The following is a 20,373-nucleotide window of genomic DNA, read 5'->3' as shown; positions in this document are numbered from 1 at the left end:
CGACCCGTGCGCCCAGATGCCAAAATTGATAGTTTTGACAATATAGTGTCATTTTAGGAACTGGAACAGATGAATGGCATCTGAAATTGATTCAATCCACACGTCATTTCAGTTTCGAGCGTGGTCACAGAACAAATTAAACCCATAAGGCAAGGTAACCACTGTCCTTGTATGCTCATGTTTTTGCACATCGGTCCCTTTGCAGCGATTCACCCCAAACCCACAATCATCTTTGGTCTAAAACTCTGGTTCCAACAACGTGCAAACGCGAATGTAAACAAGGTGGAGGGATTTCATCGCGCGCATACTTTTGGCATGCAAACGTCGCAATTAGATGCATTCTTCTTGGAACCGGGCCTTGCAAAAATTCTTGCTTGTGTTTACTCACTACAGTGGGGAACCATGTGCTCTCATTTTTTATTTTTTTTTTGTCTCAGTCGTCACTGAGTGTCACCAAGTTTTAACACGAAATACATGCAATCTATGACTGTCTCTACGTGCTGCGAGTGTGGTTTTGCAAAACAATCCGCTGGCAACACTGCACTATTCCCATATTTTCCTGCTCACATGGATCGTTGTTTTTTTTTTTGTTGTGTTTTTTTTTTTTGGTCTGTTTTTTCCAGCATTATCCGATAGCCAGTCCAACTTCTTGCTGAACGGGAACTTTGTGGTGGCCATGTTCAAAAGGGAGATCACTTTCAAGGGAACGGTCATCGAGTACAGCGGCTCTGACACCAAAGTGGAGCGCATCAACTGCACGGATCGCATCGAAGAGGAGCTCGTTCTACAGGTCGCCATCCCATTAAGAATTGTTTTCACAAAGTGTTTTGGTTCAGTTTATGCGTGTTTCCAACCAGTCGAAGGTGTACTGCCTCTTGTCCAAATTCAGATCCTCATCTGTTTCTGTTGTAATAGTTCCCAAACTATTCGAATAACATATCATACGTATATCGGCACAGCTCAACCACATTACAGCGTCTATTTGGCAACATCGGGTATAAATGCTGTGACTGTCCGACGTCCGTCCATCATAGCAGATTTTCTTTCACTTTTGATTCTCACATAATCACGGTACAAGATGTCCTCGGTTTGCAATGGAGTTCGGCTCCCGAATGTGCAGTAAACCCCTTCCATTGCAGGTTAGGAGTTTGTGGTTCTGTTATTTTGCAGTTTTTAAAAAATACAGTTTATATTAACTCCATTTTGTACCATGCTTCTTATTTTGGGTGTGATTCCAATGTGAGTCACTAGATGGCAGCCCACTATTGCGTTTGATACACTGTAAAATGGACTAAAGAAAATATAAAACAGGAAGTACAGTTTTCAACTTAGCCTGGTTTTTGCTGAAAATTATTGACTCTCATTCCCCTTCAATCCTGCTTTTTACGCCTACAGAAATCGACGAGTGTAGATTGGTTTTATAATGGAGATCTTTGGACATCAATATTCACATGCATTGTGGGATGATAAGTTATGTTTGTTAGTTTGGAAATAATGTTTTGTTTTTTCTTTTACAGTAAACATAAAGGGGCCAGTACACTGTCTCAACAATATTTTCGTTATTCTTTGCTTCCTCTCTCTGGCTCGCTCTAAATATATGATATGTGTTAAAATGTGTTTGTATTATTTTAGAACTACACAGACCTTAAAATGGTGCTCGACAGGAATATTGGTGTTGATGTGCAGGTTTTACTATCTTTCAGGCAATCGATTGCCACGCGGTTTACTTGACTGTCAATTGTCACATCCACACGATTGAAACTGTCTTGATTTCGTGTTCCTCTTCTTTATCAGCACTTTGTAACTGATACGCGTTTGAAAGGTTAAGCTTCTGCGCAGACAAAATAAAACAAATAAAAACATTTAAAAAAAAAAAAAAGGAGAGCTTTCTGTGACCTTGACTCTCCCTGCCATTACTGCAGGTCTTGTGTGTGGGAAACCTCTACAACCCAGACGTCCGCTACTCCTTCAATATCCCCATCGAGGAGCACAGGGAGCAGTTTGTGTGGGATCCCTCGGGCCCATGGCTGGAGTGCAACCGCGTCTGTCAGGGTACAACTTCAACTGCATGCCGTCACCTGTTTCAGTCTTGAACGGTTTTTGCGGTGGAGCAAAATGTGCGCAAGGGCCAAAAATGAAATGTGTTTCCAAGTGGGAAAAAACAGAGCGACTCCAATTACCTCTGCCAAGCCCAAAATCCCATAGGCGAGCGGTGTTGTTTCATTTTTATGTTGGTTAGCAGTGTTATGCCAAAAGAACATAACTGATTTCGATGAAAACGTGGAGGGGTTGCACAAGAAAAGAAACTTGAGAAACTGATTTTTCAAACAGTCAATTTATGAGGTAATTGTGTTGTTATTTTCCACAAACGAGAAAGGAAACTAATGACTGGACAAACAAACAAAGAAAATTTTTATCAATGTATTTTTTTTTTTACATCATTCACCACCCGGTTCAAATTTGGGTTTTTCAGATTTCCGTCCCTTTATTTTTGTGTGTGTGTGGCTTCACTTTGGAATTCGACCCAAATTGTGACTTGGTGAGTGTCACTAAAATTCAAACAGGAATGACTACAAACGAGCACATTACAGAGAAAATTAGTACACGGATTGAGGAGTCCCTACAAATTAGCGTCACTTGAAAAATACCTCTGGAATCATTTAAAAAAAGAATTGTGTCTCCCCCTCCTGTTGACCTTACTTTGACCCAGCCACTCAGCTCGCTCGACACCTTTGCCACAGCAGAGCATTCAAGCACAAAGCTCATCAAAAGTTGTCTTGAACCCTTTGAGGGACAGCGGTGACTACAGTGAACAGCTTATCATGTTATCAGGTTACAGGGTGCATGAAAGGGTTAAAGGCCGGTTAGTCTGTTTTTCCGTGGGTCAAAGTTGTCCCGTGACATCGATAGTAAAAAGACGACATGATGAGGTGTGAGACTGTCATGGACCCACAAGGCTACTCGATTAATTTTTGGTGAAGAAATGTGAGATTGCACTGACTGATTTGCCATAATGTGTTTGATTTGCTTTTTTTTTTGTGTGTGCACACCCGTGTGCTTTGGTGCAGGTGAGCGGCGTCAGAAGCCGGCCTGCGTGCGGAAGAGCGATCACCTCGAGGTATCGGACCAGCGATGTGAACATTTACCTCGTCCCGCTGCTGTCAAAGAGCCCTGCAACCACGACTGTGAAGTCAGGTGAGATTCACATCAAAGGAAAACAATCATATGCAGAAAACAAAACAAACAAAAAAAAAGCAAAAGCACAGTGACTCCTGCATTTTGACGCTTCAGCATTCGCAAATACAGAAACTTTGCTGAAGTGAGTTGAGGAGCTTCTTTGACACAAATGCAGGGCTTTGCCAATGATGTATTACATTCATCATATCTTCAAAGATGAGTTTTAAATTTCTTGTGAAGTGTCAGGTCAGAGTAATTCTTCACCCTAAAAATATCAACACAAAAAATGTAAAACGTAGTACTTTGTCACCACAGTTTGGCATTCTGGTGCCAAGGGCCTATGTTTAAGTGAGTTGAGGAATTTCAGTTCGACAGAAGTTTTTTTTTTTTCTGGAAAGGAGCCTGGTGGAATTCAATCACAGGTTTGAACATTGTCAAAGTCATAATGCGCCTTTTTTTTTTTTTTTTTTTTTTTTTTTCTTTGTCAAAATCGTACCGGAGCTTTCAATTGGACCAAAGCTAAATTAGAGGGAAGTAAATGCTTTAGTGTGTTAATTTTATCGGTGCACCGGCACTCAATATCTTATTAGACAACATAATAATAGATTATATTTGCATTCCAACTTAAACACGCGCCACCTGTCCTACTTGTAAGTATTATTCGACTGTTTCTGCTCATATTTTGTCTCCAGGTGGCATGTCGCCGGGAAAAGCGAATGCTCAGCTAAGTGCGGTGCGGGCTACCGCAGCCTGGACGTGCAATGTATGAAGTACAACCTGATGAAGAGGCAGAGCGAGCGAGTGGAGGCCAGTTCCTGCGTGGATGTGGTCAAACCTCCGACTCGAGAGAGCTGCCACGGCGATTGTCTTCTCAAGAGCTGGCAGTACGGCGCTTGGTCACAGGTAGAGGAGAACGGGGACGGGAATTCACATTCAAAGCATGACACGTATTGAATGTAGGAGTACGATTTATTTTTTTTTCTCACTAGGACTCCCAGCTTGCAATCGCAAATGCTGCTTTGAAGTCAAGAGATGCTTATTTGTTGGCGTTGTCTTAGCATCGTGCTAATATTACTTTTCGGAGTTGCGTGCGGCGCTTGTATAAACCTTGTCGGTGTCCCAGAACGGGCGCAATAATTCGGTCAATGATTTCATGATTATTGCGATGTCCCGTTAGCTATCAGCATTCACCAGCTTGAACTTCTTCAGTAATGGTGACATTGCCAGTTTTGTATTGTTCACTACAGTGTCTTAAAAGGAAGCGCTGGGCCTTTTTGTTCCACGCCAGTACTGGAGTCAGCGGGAAAACATCGATGCCGACTGACACATACAGCAAGCTGATTTTTATTTCTTTATTTTAACCACAGCTCCACCGACTAAATGTACAATTAGAATTGGATGCTAGATAGATCGAGGATCGATAGGTGGATTGAAGGTAGAGAGCTGGACGAGGTTACCAAATCACAATCCTGTCGTTTTTATGAACAAACCAAAAACAGCCATCGAACCAATCCTCTCGACTCACAGAATTTGGGCTCGGCAGAAGAAACCGTCTGATTATCGTTGCGTTCTTTTCACAGTGCTCCAAGACGTGCGGGCGAGGGAGTCGCGGCCGAGAGTCGTACTGCATGAACAATCTGGGCCGGCGGCTGGCGGACAGGGAGTGCGGCGAATACCAGAGAGTGGTCACCGAAGCCTGCAACGACCAGCCGTGTCCCAAGTGGACCCTCAGCGAGTGGACCGAGGTGGGGATGATTATCATGACGTGCACCTCGAGTTCAGTGGCGCCACAAGCATTTGGAGCAGTTTAGAATCAAATTCTATCGAATAAGATAATAAGATAAGAAAACCTTTATTCGTCTTACAATGGAGAAATTCCCAATTTACAGCAGCAACGTTATGAAAGGAAGAAAGGAGAAGCACAAAAAGTATCGGAGCTGCTGTAAAGGCAGCCACACTCAGCCATGTCAACAGAGATGCTAATTTAGTAAATTGATTAATGGCTGCAGATCGCCCGGAGTGAGTGATATGGACGTTCTGGTGAATTCCCACTGAGCTCTTCTGTTCGTTTTTTTTCCAGCCCACGGATCCATTTAGAAATCAGGAAACATTGTAAACATATACTACACCTTGCATTTGTAGTAGCACCAACTTCCTACTTTTGTCTCAAAGAGTGTCACCAAGTTACAATAATTGAACATGAAAATTAGCAAAAATAGAATACACAACTAGAAAATATTTAAAATCACACATTAACAACGCCTAACAGCCTGTGATGTCATTACATCGGCCATCACTAGTTACTCCGAAGATGAGTTGAAATCTGAATGGACAAATAGGGAACATCCACGCACTGGAAGCAGTGCGGCCAAGAGAACCGTTGAATGAATGATGAATTCATTTGACTGAATGGAACAAATACTAGAATTCGATGATCAAACTGACCCTGAATGATGTCGATCCATCTAGTGCCTGGTGACATGCGGTAAAGGGGTGAAACACCGGCAGGTTTCGTGCTCCGGAGCCACCAGAGAGGAAAAGCTGAGTGAGCACATGTGCGACCCATCCAGCAAGCCCCCCTCCGTCGGGAGCTGCGAGTTGCCCGAATGCGCATCCTGGCAGGTCGGCGTGTGGGGAGCGGTGAGTAAGCAAGCACGCACGCACGCATACCCACAGGTACGCACACACACCCACACAGGCTCGCACACACGTAGGTTGGTCGCAGACACGCTCAGTGGGTCGACGCGTGCGTGGCTTGTCTGAGGAAATGGCTTTCATGTGTGGCTTGCAGATTCGCAGCCAGATGCTTTCCCAACTGTGTCTGTGTGTGGACCACAAGTGTGCACACAGAGACACACGGGGCCCCGCTTGCATAAAAATCTCACTTATTGTCAACGTGCAGACAAGCATCTGCTTTTCGTTTGATCTTTTTTTATGAAGTGTATTAAAAAAAGAATCTGTGCACTTGTAACACTATAAATGAGTCTTTCCCAACTTATATTGAGCCGAGGCACCCATTTTATAGGAGGAAAACTTGACAGGACGCCTCCAAATAAAAAATGTGAACGATATATACATGAAGAGAGCAGTATTTGTAATTGATGAATTATTTTCTGACAAACTAAGTGACACCGGATCCAGCGGCAGTGATTTATCACCCAGAAGTGACTCTTGAACGTCGTTAGACATGACAGTCGATATTTCCAATTTGTGTATGTGTGTGTGTGTGTGTGTGTGTGTGTGTGTGTGTGTGTGTGTGTGTGTGTGTGTGTGTGTGTGTGTGTGTGTGTGTTGGAACGTGATACACCAAAAAATTGCACGACGTGCCCTGACTCCAGCTCCCATTTCCTCTACGCCACTTTCGCTTTGTCCTCATATCCCGCCAGACTAAATCCGATCCACATACATGCGCGCACACACACACACACACACACACACACACACACACACACACACACACACACACACGCACACACACCGTGTCTGTGTCAGTGCATATACGTCGACTTTGTAACCCCTGCTGGACTTTAACCGATTCCCTGTCTGAGGTCTTGACCTTGACATAGTAAGATAATGTTTGAGATCAAACATGTGCCTGTGTCTCAGTGTTCAGTCACCTGTGGCCAAGGCTACCAGATGAGAGCAGTAAGGTGTATGTCGGGGGACTATGGTAACACAGTGGACGACAGAGAGTGCAACGCTGCCGCCAGGCCCAGAGACAGTCAGGTAAAACCATTACGGTAAAACCGACACGCACGGCACGTTAGCCATCTTGTATGCTTCGGGCAGGTTTGGGTTTCACTTTGGTTGGTTTCTACCGTTTTTGACTTGACTCCCAGTCAGTATGAAGCAAGGACTTTTAATTTGGACGTTCTGTCTTTGTGATTTTAACAAGAAAGAGCACTAGCGCTATGCTAGCTTCTCGCACTCACCGCTTTGCTAACTAGTGGGTACACGTATGTATGTAAAATTGCAAAGATGAATTGAGCTACACCAAACCAGCATTGTCAGATAGATCTTTTTATAGTTGATTCCAAGTTTTTGTTTCTCGGTTGACCAGTAGTGTCCAAACAAAGGACCAGAACCCTCCATTTTCCTTTATGCGGCCCTCAGAGGAAAAAAGTTTGAACACCACTTATGCTTGCATGATGAGTTTTCAATGTTTGTGTGTGTTCAATGTTTCTTGAAAAATATCCACAAAACATTGCAATATTATTTGTTGCCACTCAGGGGCAGCAGATATGCTGTAAACTCAAGTTTGATCGCGCAATTAGCCGAGATATAACAACACCCTTCTATTATTGTTCTTGTTATTATCGTTATTCTCTAGTGTGCCTGGAAAGTTAATATCCAAACTGTGTAAGTGATGGATGACGATCATAATCTCGTATGTGCGTGTCTGAAGGACTGTGAAATGCCGGCGTGCCCGTGGGCTTCTCCGGTCCAAAGCACACCTCCACCTGAAAACTCCGCTCAGCACGGGACACAGTGGCGATACGGCTCCTGGACAGCGGTAAGGATGCAAAATGTCACTCAATGTTTACACGCAGGTCCCGCACACTTGACACGCAGCCGAAAACAGACTTTTTTTTATTTTTTATTTTTTTTATAGAACAGCGTGTGTTCTCACAACAGTATGCAAAACACCATTGAGACATATGACATTAGCATAATTTACAGTGGGATCTTGACTTCCGAGTCCCCACCCCCCACACACACACAGACCTTACGAGTATTTCAAGTAACGGCCCGTCACTCAGTTGATCTCAAATAGATATTTTTTTCTTTGTTCGGTGAGCTAAAAATCTCCCTGATGAGTGAGCTTCAGACACTCCGCTACGCATTGAGCTCACCAGCAAGCTCTGCAGGAGCCTGGAAATGATCTCGATGATTTCACGGGGTGATATCAGGGGATGGATTTGTCACCTGTGGGCCCGTGAAGCCCTTTGAGACTCTTTTTTTTCTGATTAAGGCCTATATCAACAAATGTGACTCGACTTGACTTTGCACCGATCAATAGAGAAGGCTCGTTGTTGTAGCTCAAGTCTCACGCAGTTCGATGCCTCACAGCGTTAGTGAGCGCAAATGGAAAACCACATCTCAACGCCAGTCTTCTAGGCCCGACATTGAACGCCATCAGTCACGCGACGTCGACTGTGCGGTCGCACTCGTTCCACCACACCACACGCATTCTTCTCGGCAGAGTCACCAATATGCAAGGATTTGAATGGCTCCTTTGATTGATTGCAATCGGTAGGCGTGTCCTCGAAAATGTTTTTTTTTTTTTTTGTTTTGTTTTTTTCCCTGTGATGTGCTGTCATCGTGCGCTGGAGGCTACACGTACGGCGGGCCCCTGCCACATACTGAAAGCTGTTTCTAATCCATTGGAGTGAATTCAGCAATAAGTTCAATGCAAGTCTTGGCTAATACGTGCCGGGTCGGGCTGTTTTGAAGAACACAGGGAAGCCGACCAATAAACAAACGGCAAAGCCAAAATGCTGAGCATGTTTTTGTAAGACGGTTCTTTTATTGAAGTGTTTCTAATAATCAAACGCAGCGGTGCGTGATACCGCATAATTTGTCTTGGGCAGAGCAAGATGGACTATTTATGCTTACGCCAAATGGACTTTGTGGGGAATCACGGAAAGTTTAAAATTGGTGTGCTGATGTTGTGATCTTTTGCCTTCTTCGGAATCTTTTGAGTGACAGTCGCGGAAGTGCACTCTAGGATTTTTTTTTTTTTTTTTTTTTACTGGGACCGCACATGTCCCAGTTGTGGCACGTGTGATTTATAACTTAAAAGTGTTTTGTGTAACCATGGCAATTCCCCAAATTCCCCCATAAAAAATGGACCGAGAATAATTCCTATGTTGCCTTAGCGTGCAACCCATTTAACGAGTTGTGGTGTTTTTCGAAAACTTTATTTTGGAGTCAGCCTGTCGCAGTTTATGACTTTAACTGTCTTTGTTTTTGGATGTCTGTTTTTGACTTTATATGCAGCGCTTTTTATGCAGCTGTGGTTGTTTTTCAAGTGCTCGATGAATAAAGTTGAGCTGAGTTGTTGAACCACAAAAACATGGCGTGGGTTGACAAAGATGAAGCGAATTGCCACAAAGAGGAAACAAGCGACAAGCAAAGAGATTTTGTTTTCATTTTTTGCGTGAATTGATTGGCTAGTACATCGGCAAAATTTCAACGTGGTTCACAGGTTATTGCAATATTGTATCGCGGCAAAACCTCGAAAGTCGAACCTCGCACTTTACATGGCAGTTCCGGCCACGTCACTTAACACTGTTTAACTGTTTTCACAATACTCGTCTTGTCCATGCATGTTGTTCGCATTTTAAATGCTAGCATGCTAGCTGTTAGCGCTGTAATAATTCCAGTTTGGTCCTTGCCATTTCTGTGGCAAATGAAAACGATGTCGCTTTTGACTGTGTCCCCCCTCCAGTGCTCCGCAACCTGCGGCAAAGGGAAGCGGGCACGCTACGTCAGCTGCAGAGACTCCCAGGGCGGCGTGGCCGACGAGTCCTACTGTGTCCACCTGCCCCGACCGCCTGAGACCTCCGCCTGCTTCAGCCGCTGCGGCCAATGGCGCAGCGGGGAATGGTCGCCTGTGAGTGATCCGTTAACTTGCTGTGTCCAATCCATGCAGATGTTTTTTGGGGGTTTTTTTTCCCAGCTACGGAGATTTGCTGTAATCACTCCCATTGTTCACATCCAATGTCGATGATGTCATAGGGGCAATGGTGTGTTTGTTTTAACGAGCGGGAGTGACTTTTTCTGAGAATCGTCTTTTCATCATTCAGCATTCATTTGGGATGAAGTCAACTTTAGATATAACAGGTTTAGTCTGTTGCGTCCTGAGTCATGGGAATGTTTGATGGAGATCACAAACAGTAATGATTTTTTTTCCCTTTAGCAATCACATCACTGTCATTGGTAATACGGTATAGTGGTTCACATAACTGTCTTCCCCCTGAAGCTGGCTGATGCTTATATGACGATCAAAGCCACATCAGCCAAACCAAGGCAGGGAAGCGGCCCCCCCCCCCCCCCCCAAAATTTAAGATTTCATGCCCATCCGATGTAAAACTGAGATGGTCACGTGTAAATATGACCAAGGTGTTTTGAAATGGTGGCTTCGCAGTCAAGGGTTTCTGGTTTGAATCAGAGCTGACTTTTCTGAGTGGAGTTTGTGTTTATTGGTTCGGTCGTCTATGTTACAGTGGAAGAGCCCCGGGTTAGAATAGTTCCCCGGGTACTCTGCCTTCCTCCCAGATTCCAAAAACAAGCTTCATGGACGACTAGGCGTGACAGTCAATGTGAATAATTCATAAATATTACTCTATATATTACATTTATTAAATATATTCCACATATTATTGTTATATTTCTTTTATTATTGAGCATCATGGTTGGTGACAGCCTGGTTAGCACGTCCAACTCACGGTACAGGGATCCAGGGTTTAAATCCAGGCTCCAGCCTTCCTGTGTGGAGTTTGCACGCTCTCCCCGTGCCTGTGTGGGTTTTCTGCGGGTACTCTGGTTTCCTCCCACATTCCAAAAACACGCATGGCAGGTTAATTGAACACTTTATATTGTTCCTTGGTGTGATTGTGAGTGTGTATGGTTATTGTTTGTCTATGTGTGCCCTGTGATTGGCTGGCAATCAGTTCAGGGTGTACCCCGCCTACCGCCCGTAAACAGCTGGGATAGCACGCCCGCGACTCTCGTGTGGATAAGCAGTTTGGGTAATGGATGGAGTTAATTATTGGTAGTAGTAGTAGTATGAGTAGTATTATTCGGATTTGGAATCATCGCTAAAAATTAATCTAGAAAAAAATACTTTCCACCCTGATTAAAACATGTCCAAATTTATTGACCAGTGTAATTGCTTCCTGTGATTGACTGACAACCTGTCCGTGGTCTTTCCCGTGTCTCACAAAGTCGGCGGGTTCCACCTCCCTCAAGATCTAGAACAGGATAAGCACTATTAAACCTGGACAGATGCCAAAAAAGGGACATTTAAGAGACGCAGTCTGTTTCTGTCTGCAGTGTTCAGTGACATGCGGCGCCGGAAGGTCCACCCGACAGGTCTTGTGCTCCAACTACCACCAGCCCGTGGACCAGTCCTTCTGCGATCCAGATGAGAAGCCCGCAACGGAGCAAGAGTGCACGACCGCGCCTTGCTCCTCGGTCAACAACCGGCAGCGCATCAACGACCAACCGTACGGATACCCCAAGGACCCGGGGCGCCATCCCGGCCACAATAGCTGGAACGTGCCGTCAACGGACAACCAATGGAGGACCGGACCCTGGGGCGCAGTATGTCCAGCGTGTGAATTGTGGTATTTTGTTCAATGATGAGGATCGGCTATCGTACTCCCGCTGAGTTCTATTTTCATGTTGCGTTTCGTCTTGAATGTATCTCCTTACTGTCAGCAAATCCAGCAGAACCTTGTCCTCTTGTGTTGTTTTGGTCCGTTCGTGTGTTGCGTACAATTTGGCATGTTTTTGGCAGTTTCTATTTTCAAGTGGTCGCAGAAGTGGCACCACAAAATGGTTTATTATTTATTTCAAGGCATTTACTACTAGATGTGGATGGATTTAAAGATTACATATTCGAACCAGTGTTATATTAGTTTTGGAGGTCGTTGCTATTTCCATTCGAGTTTTGTTTTTTTAAATATAGTTAATTGTAAGTTTTCAGGGTGGATTTGTGTGTGTTTTTTTGGGGGGGGGGTTATTTTGTTTAATGCTTCATTTTAATGGCGTTTTTATTAGTATTAGAATTAGTTTTAGTTTTTAAAATAGATTTCTTGTGGGACAAGATTAAAAAAAAAAAACATCACCGTAAATTAGATTAATTGGATGCAGGGGGCCGAGGTCAAGGCAGCGTTGTTCAGCCGTTAGCCCACAGAAAGAAGAATTTGGGCTTGAGAAACTGTTTTTCACAGGGGTGGTGAAGCATTTGGAAATGTTTCTCAATATAATGCAGAGTTGCAAAGCGAGCATGTTTATGCAATCGACCCACAAACATGCTTGGAATCCTGCTCAATGCAGTTCGTAGACAGTTCATTGGCAGTAAAGATGAATTTGAATCACCCTTGGCAAAAACGGAATACATTTCAAAGAATAATTCCCTGGCTGCGCATTTTGGTAGCGTGTACATGTGACATGTTTTACGTTTCCCAGTGTTCCAGCACCTGTGCGGGGGGCTTCCAGAGGCGAGTGGTGGTCTGCCAGGACGCCAACGGCCGCAGCAACAGTTACTGCGACGAGAGGGTCAAGCCAGCCGAATCCAAGAGCTGCAACTCGGGGCCGTGCCCGCTGTGGAACTACGGCGTCTGGGGAGAGGTGAGCTTATCTTCTCGGTTGCTTTTTATTTCTCTTTTTAATCACGCTGAACCTTACGCCACTTCCCGCGCTGCAATCAACTGTTGTGTCTGCGTTGTGTCACGCCAGCATGGTCATACGGCAGAGTTTGCCGAATCTTGATTTAAGTGGGCATCATGGATTAGTTTCTGCGCAAGATTTCCAGCGGTCCATTCTTTTTAATTCGAATTAACCATCGTACCGAGAGCCGCAGTCGCTGAGGCACTTTTAGGCACTTATTGAACAGGACAAAAGAGTCAAATACACAAAAAAACAAAATGAGAACACTCGTAAGGAGCGTGGATCAGACTGAAATGGCTCTCTCAGCGGCGCTCTTGAAGGAACACATCAGCATCAACAATTTATTTCGGAACGTTAGGAATGTCGAATGTTCAATATTTTGCTTTGTGTTCCCAGCCAAAATGTAATGACAATTTAACTCAGGAATGAATAATGATTTGACACAGTGGTATCACACTACAACTTATGAGTGACCCTACCAAGGTTAAGTATTCATTTCACTTGCTGTACGTCCATACAAAAAGAGGAAGGAGAGTCTTTTTTTTTTTCTCTTGCACTCCACAAATACTCCATATATTAAAAATAAATAAATAAATCCATAAAAACACTAAAACTAATAAAAACTAAACAAAAACATCACAGAAGCAACTACAAAAAAAATAAACAAACCTGTCCGAAAAACTAATTAAAATTAACTGAATTAAAAAAAAACAGTAAAATCAAATTGAACTAAAAATGAAATAACCACAATGAAAAATCCCAAAATATTAGATAGATGAGATGAGATGAGTCAAGGTACCACCAGATCCCTAAAGTGCATCTCGCTTGCTCCCTCAAGTGCACTCAGAGCTGCGGAGAAGGCAGGCGAACCCGTTTGGTGGTGTGCCAAAGGCCCAGCGGCGAGCGGCTCAGCGACTACAATTGCGACATCCTGGACAAGCCGCTGGACATGGAGCAGTGCAACCTGCAGCCCTGCGTAGGCTCCGCCTCCTGGCACCGCAGACCATGGAAGCCGGTACGATAGTGTTCCCTTCCCTGACCCCTTATCGGCCTTTTCGCCCGGTGGCGCGTCACCGCGAGTTGGGCCCGATGTGTATTTAGTCTAACGCTGCGGGGAGACTCAACTGAGGGTCGTTTATCACGTGTGCGCTCGTTGGCATGTGTTGCCCCCCCACCCCAAGCCCACCCAGTCGGGGCCCTGCAGTGACATGGTGCTGATTAAAACAGAGAAACAAAAGAGCTAAAACACACAAAGACACACAATGGTGCTTCTCTTAGGCGTTCATTACAAACACATGGATCTCATTTTTTTTTTTCTTCCTCCCACTCAAGCTGGTGCTGTCCAGTAATGTTATATCTATGCTGTTCTCATTGCCTTCACCATGTATCCTGAGTACACAAGTGTATATTTGTGTATAAGAGTTAAAATTATGGCTTTTTATCAAACAGCGACAAGCGGCTGTTGTTGTATTTTGTGTAATGTATCTTTGTACAGGAAGTTTGGTTTTGTTTTCTCCGAAGTGGCATATTATTATTTCTTTTTTTTTTTTTTTTGTGATCCATTATTTAAAAAAAAAAAACATTTGCCGGTGCTCTTGCTCAGACCTCTTGTATCTCTTTAAAGTAAATGCAGTGTTGTACAGAGGAAATTATTTCCATTTTTTTTTTTTCCAGTTTGAGAATGGGTGGACGGAGCATTTTTGTTGTTTTTTTTTTTAACTTCACTTTACTACAGTCAGTACATTTCGTAAGCAATGTTCGCACTATAGAATGAAAGATACATGTTAGAATATTTAAAAAAAAAAAGCATAAAATTTCACAATGAATGGTCAGTTCACAGGTAGGATGTGTACACAAAAGCACTAAACGCGCAACAGTGGACAGATAAAGTCAACACACCCCACTTATTACATTTTATCGAAATATGAGACCAAATAAATCATCAACTATTAAAGAGGACTCAGCACACCCCTGCCACCATTTAAAATACATTTGGTATAGTACAAATGCAGTTCTGATGTTCTAGTAATATAATAAATATAATAAAGCGTGACTCCAGCTCTGTGACATACAGCTTTACAGGAAACATATCATGAGCAGTCGTAAAACGTGATGCAAACCTTGGTGACGAGCAGAAGTTGGCAACGCTTAATTCAGATTGACGCGTCGCAGATGCACGTCGTATCCCCCGCAAGACACATCTTTACATCTTAGAATGTCAGCGTATTGTATTTATGCATGTTTTACTTAATTGTTCCAAGATGCTATTTATTTCTGAGGAGGACATATACACAAAAATATATATTTGAGCCCCCCCCCCCCCCGAAAATTTAAGATTTCATGCCCATCCGATGTAAAACTGAGATGGTCACGTGTAAATATGACCAAGGTGTTTTGAAATGGTGGCTTCGCAGTCAAGGGTTTCTGGTTTGAATCAGAGCTGACTTTTCTGAGTGGAGTTTGTGTTTATTGGTTCGGTCGTCTATGTTACAGTGGAAGAGCCCCGGGTTAGAATAGTTCCCCGGGTACTCTGCCTTCCTCCCAGATTCCAAAAACAAGCTTCATGGACGACTAGGCGTGACAGTCAATGTGAATAATTCATAAATATTACTCTATATATTACATTTATTAAATATATTCCACATATTATTGTTATATTTCTTTTATTATTGAGCATCATGGTTGGTGACAGCCTGGTTAGCACGTCCAACTCACGGTACAGGGATCCAGGGTTTAAATCCAGGCTCCAGCCTTCCTGTGTGGAGTTTGCACGCTCTCCCCGTGCCTGTGTGGGTTTTCTGCGGGTACTCTGGTTTCCTCCCACATTCCAAAAACACGCATGGCAGGTTAATTGAACACTTTATATTGTTCCTTGGTGTGATTGTGAGTGTGTATGGTTATTGTTTGTCTATGTGTGCCCTGTGATTGGCTGGCAATCAGTTCAGGGTGTACCCCGCCTACCGCCCGTAAACAGCTGGGATAGCACGCCCGCGACTCTCGTGTGGATAAGCAGTTTGGGTAATGGATGGAGTTAATTATTGGTAGTAGTAGTAGTATGAGTAGTATTATTCGGATTTGGAATCATCGCTAAAAATTAATCTAGAAAAAAATACTTTCCACCCTGATTAAAACATGTCCAAATTTATTGACCAGTGTAATTGCTTCCTGTGATTGACTGACAACCTGTCCGTGGTCTTTCCCGTGTCTCACAAAGTCGGCGGGTTCCACCTCCCTCAAGATCTAGAACAGGATAAGCACTATTAAACCTGGACAGATGCCAAAAAAGGGACATTTAAGAGACGCAGTCTGTTTCTGTCTGCAGTGTTCAGTGACATGCGGCGCCGGAAGGTCCACCCGACAGGTCTTGTGCTCCAACTACCACCAGCCCGTGGACCAGTCCTTCTGCGATCCAGATGAGAAGCCCGCAACGGAGCAAGAGTGCACGACCGCGCCTTGCTCCTCGGTCAACAACCGGCAGCGCATCAACGACCAACCGTACGGATACCCCAAGGACCCGGGGCGCCATCCCGGCCACAATAGCTGGAACGTGCCGTCAACGGACAACCAATGGAGGACCGGACCCTGGGGCGCAGTATGTCCAGCGTGTGAATTGTGGTATTTTGTTCAATGATGAGGATCGGCTATCGTACTCCCGCTGAGTTCTATTTTCATGTTGCGTTTCGTCTTGAATGTATCTCCTTACTGTCAGCAAATCCAGCAGAACCTTGTCCTCTTGTGTTGTTTTGGTCCGTTCGTGTGTTGCGTACAATTTGGCATGTTTTTGGCAGTTTCTATTTTCAAGTGGTCGCAGAAGTGGCACCACAAAATGGTTTATTATTTATTTCAAGGCATTTACTACTAGATGTGGATGGATTTAAAGATTACATATTCGAACCAGTGTTATATTAGTTTTGGAGGTCGTTGCTATTTCCATTCGAGTTTTGTTTTTTTAAATATAGTTAATTGTAAGTTTTCAGGGTGGATTTGTGTGTGTTTTTTTGGGGGGGGGGTTATTTTGTTTAATGCTTCATTTTAATGGCGTTTTTATTAGTATTAGAATTAGTTTTAGTTTTTAAAATAGATTTCTTGTGGGACAAGATTAAAAAAAAAAAAACATCACCGTAAATTAGATTAATTGGATGCAGGGAGCCGAGGTCAAGGCAGCGTTGTTCAGCCGTTAGCCCACAGAAAGAAGAATTTGGGCTTGAGAAACTGTTTTTCACAGGGGTGGTGAAGCATTTGGAAATGTTTCTCAATATAATGCAGAGTTGCAAAGCGAGCATGTTTATGCAATCGACCCACAAACATGCTTGGAATCCTGCTCAATGCAGTTCGTAGACAGTTCATTGGCAGTAAAGATGAATTTGAATCACCCTTGGCAAAAACGGAATACATTTCAAAGAATAATTCCCTGGCTGCGCATTTTGGTAGCGTGTACATGTGACATGTTTTACGTTTCCCAGTGTTCCAGCACCTGTGCGGGGGGCTTCCAGAGGCGAGTGGTGGTCTGCCAGGACGCCAACGGCCGCAGCAACAGTTACTGCGACGAGAGGGTCAAGCCAGCCGAATCCAAGAGCTGCAACTCGGGGCCGTGCCCGCTGTGGAACTACGGCGTCTGGGGAGAGGTGAGCTTATCTTCTCGGTTGCTTTTTATTTCTCTTTTTAATCACGCTGAACCTTACGCCACTTCCCGCGCTGCAATCAACTGTTGTGTCTGCGTTGTGTCACGCCAGCATGGTCATACGGCAGAGTTTGCCGAATCTTGATTTAAGTGGGCATCATGGATTAGTTTCTGCGCAAGATTTCCAGCGGTCCATTCTTTTTAATTCGAATTAACCATCGTACCGAGAGCCGCAGTCGCTGAGGCACTTTTAGGCACTTATTGAACAGGACAAAAGAGTCAAATACACAAAAAAACAAAATGAGAACACTCGTAAGGAGCGTGGATCAGACTGAAATGGCTCTCTCAGCGGCGCTCTTGAAGGAACACATCAGCATCAACAATTTATTTCGGAACGTTAGGAATGTCGAATGTTCAATATTTTGCTTTGTGTTCCCAGCCAAAATGTAATGACAATTTAACTCAGGAATGAATAATGATTTGACACAGTGGTATCACACTACAACTTATGAGTGACCCTACCAAGGTTAAGTATTCATTTCACTTGCTGTACGTCCATACAAAAAGAGGAAGGAGAGTCTTTTTTTTTTTCTCTTGCACTCCACAAATACTCCATATATTAAAAATAAATAAATAAATCCATAAAAACACTAAAACTAATAAAAACTAAACAAAAACATCACAGAAGCAACTACAAAAAAAATAAACAAACCTGTCCGAAAAACTAATTAAAATTAACTGAATTAAAAAAAAACAGTAAAATCAAATTGAACTAAAAATGAAATAACCACAATGAAAAATCCCAAAATATTAGATAGATGAGATGAGATGAGTCAAGGTACCACCAGATCCCTAAAGTGCATCTCGCTTGCTCCCTCAAGTGCACTCAGAGCTGCGGAGAAGGCAGGCGAACCCGTTTGGTGGTGTGCCAAAGGCCCAGCGGCGAGCGGCTCAGCGACTACAATTGCGACATCCTGGACAAGCCGCTGGACATGGAGCAGTGCAACCTGCAGCCCTGCGTAGGCTCCGCCTCCTGGCACCGCAGACCATGGAAGCCGGTACGATAGTGTTCCCTTCCCTGACCCCTTATCGGCCTTTTCGCCCGGTGGCGCGTCACCGCGAGTTGGGCCCGATGTGTATTTAGTCTAACGCTGCGGGGAGACTCAACTGAGGGTCGTTTATCACGTGTGCGCTCGTTGGCATGTGTTGCCCCCCCACCCCAAGCCCACCCAGTCGGGGCCCTGCAGTGACATGGTGCTGATTAAAACAGAGAAACAAAAGAGCTAAAACACACAAAGACACACAATGGTGCTTCTCTTAGGCGTTCATTACAAACACATGGATCTCATTTTTTTTTTTCTTCCTCCCACTCAAGCTGGTGCTGTCCAGTAATGTTATATCTATGCTGTTCTCATTGCCTTCACCATGTATCCTGAGTACACAAGTGTATATTTGTGTATAAGAGTTAAAATTATGGCTTTTTATCAAACAGCGACAAGCGGCTGTTGTTGTATTTTGTGTAATGTATCTTTGTACAGGAAGTTTGGTTTTGTTTTCTCCGAAGTGGCATATTATTATTTCTTTTTTTTTTTTTTTGTGATCCATTATTTAAAAAAAAAAAACATTTGCCGGTGCTCTTGCTCAGACCTCTTGTATCTCTTTAAAGTAAATGCAGTGTTGTACAGAGGAAATTATTTCCATTTTTTTTTTTTCCAGTTTGAGAATGGGTGGACGGAGCATTTTTGTTGTTTTTTTTTTTAACTTCACTTTACTACAGTCAGTACATTTCGTAAGCAATGTTCGCACTATAGAATGAAAGATACATGTTAGAATATTTAAAAAAAAAAAGCATAAAATTTCACAATGAATGGTCAGTTCACAGGTAGGATGTGTACACAAAAGCACTAAACGCGCAACAGTGGACAGATAAAGTCAACACACCCCACTTATTACATTTTATCGAAATATGAGACCAAATAAATCATCAACTATTAAAGAGGACTCAGCACACCCCTGCCACCATTTAAAATACATTTGGTATAGTACAAATGCAGTTCTGATGTTCTAGTAATATAATAAATATAATAAAGCGTGACTCCAGCTCTGTGACATACAGCTTTACAGGAAACATATCATGAGCAGTCGTAAAACGTGATGCAAACCTTGGTGACGAGCAGAAGTTGGCAACGCTTAATTCAGATTGACGCGTCGCAGATGCACGTCGTATCCCCCGCAAGACACATCTTTACATCTTAGAATGTCAGCGTATTGTATTTATGCATGTTTTACTTAATTGTTCCAAGATGCTATTTATTTCTGAGGAGGACATATACACAAAAATATATATTTGAGTCAGCTGCTTCCCCTTTGTTCAATTGATTAAAGAACCCAAACTGTGACACTTGTCATTTCTCCATGCGCACAACATATCGCACATTCTAAAAGAAGGCTTCAGTAAAAAATAAAAATTAAAAAAAAAAACAGAACATCCAACCAAGATGTCACATCAAGTATTTGAATCAGTTTATTCAGTAGATACAAAATATACAGGATTCATGCATTCAACCCACCAAACAACAGCAACATAATCAATCCGATATCTGTTTTATGCACTTTAATGAAGCAGTATTGATTAATTGCAAGTTTAATTATTATCATGAATGATATTGCAAAAAAATCTATAGGAATGTTTCTTGTTACCATCTCTCATTGCTTACTATCCTAAATGACTAGCTAGCTAGCGATCTCGCTAGCGGTCTATCTAGCTAGCTATCCTGCTAGCGATCAATCTAGCTCGCTCTCTGGTGATCGAGCGAGCTACCTGGAATTCTTTCAATGTATCTGTCTAGCTAGCAAGCTAGCTAAGGATATATCTATCTATCTATCTATCTATCTATCATTATTGCATGTTGTGTAGTAACTATAACAAGAACTAAATAATATACTTAATCAATAAATATTATTGCTGCTCTAGGTTTAATACAATTATTCATATTTTTCCATACTGAAATATATTTATCGTTTTTTTAAGAGGAGATCAATAAAACCAATAATCGAAACATCGACAAATTGTGAAAAAGAACAACCCATTAATCAGAATAGTAGATACAGAACACTATATAGCATAAAAACATATATTCATGGGAAGAATATCATTAAATGCTTGCATCCATATT

At 43.0% G+C, this 20,373-nt stretch overlaps 1 protein-coding gene across 1 annotated transcript in view; it reads left to right on the top strand.

The window, feature by feature from the left end:
* LOC109529866 (A disintegrin and metalloproteinase with thrombospondin motifs 20) overlaps positions 1 to 20,373 on the top strand; it is a 94,625-nt gene that overhangs the window by 51,072 nt on the left and 23,180 nt on the right. Inside the window, exons 17-28 of the mRNA XM_019893363.1 lie at positions 624 to 790; positions 1,923 to 2,052; positions 3,069 to 3,195; positions 3,870 to 4,080; positions 4,758 to 4,922; positions 5,647 to 5,817; positions 6,784 to 6,903; positions 7,583 to 7,690; positions 9,629 to 9,793; positions 11,236 to 11,505; positions 12,376 to 12,537; positions 13,415 to 13,591. Coding sequence (XP_019748922.1) covers positions 624 to 790; positions 1,923 to 2,052; positions 3,069 to 3,195; positions 3,870 to 4,080; positions 4,758 to 4,922; positions 5,647 to 5,817; positions 6,784 to 6,903; positions 7,583 to 7,690; positions 9,629 to 9,793; positions 11,236 to 11,505; positions 12,376 to 12,537; positions 13,415 to 13,591 — 1,973 coding nt within the window. The remainder of the gene's footprint in view (positions 1 to 623; positions 791 to 1,922; positions 2,053 to 3,068; positions 3,196 to 3,869; positions 4,081 to 4,757; positions 4,923 to 5,646; positions 5,818 to 6,783; positions 6,904 to 7,582; positions 7,691 to 9,628; positions 9,794 to 11,235; positions 11,506 to 12,375; positions 12,538 to 13,414; positions 13,592 to 20,373) is intronic.

The sequence above is a fragment of the Hippocampus comes genome, unplaced genomic scaffold (assembly GCF_001891065.2).
Source record: "Hippocampus comes isolate QL1 unplaced genomic scaffold, H_comes_QL1_v1.1 scaffold62, whole genome shotgun sequence".
Classification (NCBI taxonomy): domain Eukaryota; kingdom Metazoa; phylum Chordata; class Actinopteri; order Syngnathiformes; family Syngnathidae; genus Hippocampus; species Hippocampus comes.
This window is presented reverse-complemented; position numbering and strand designations above follow the sequence as displayed.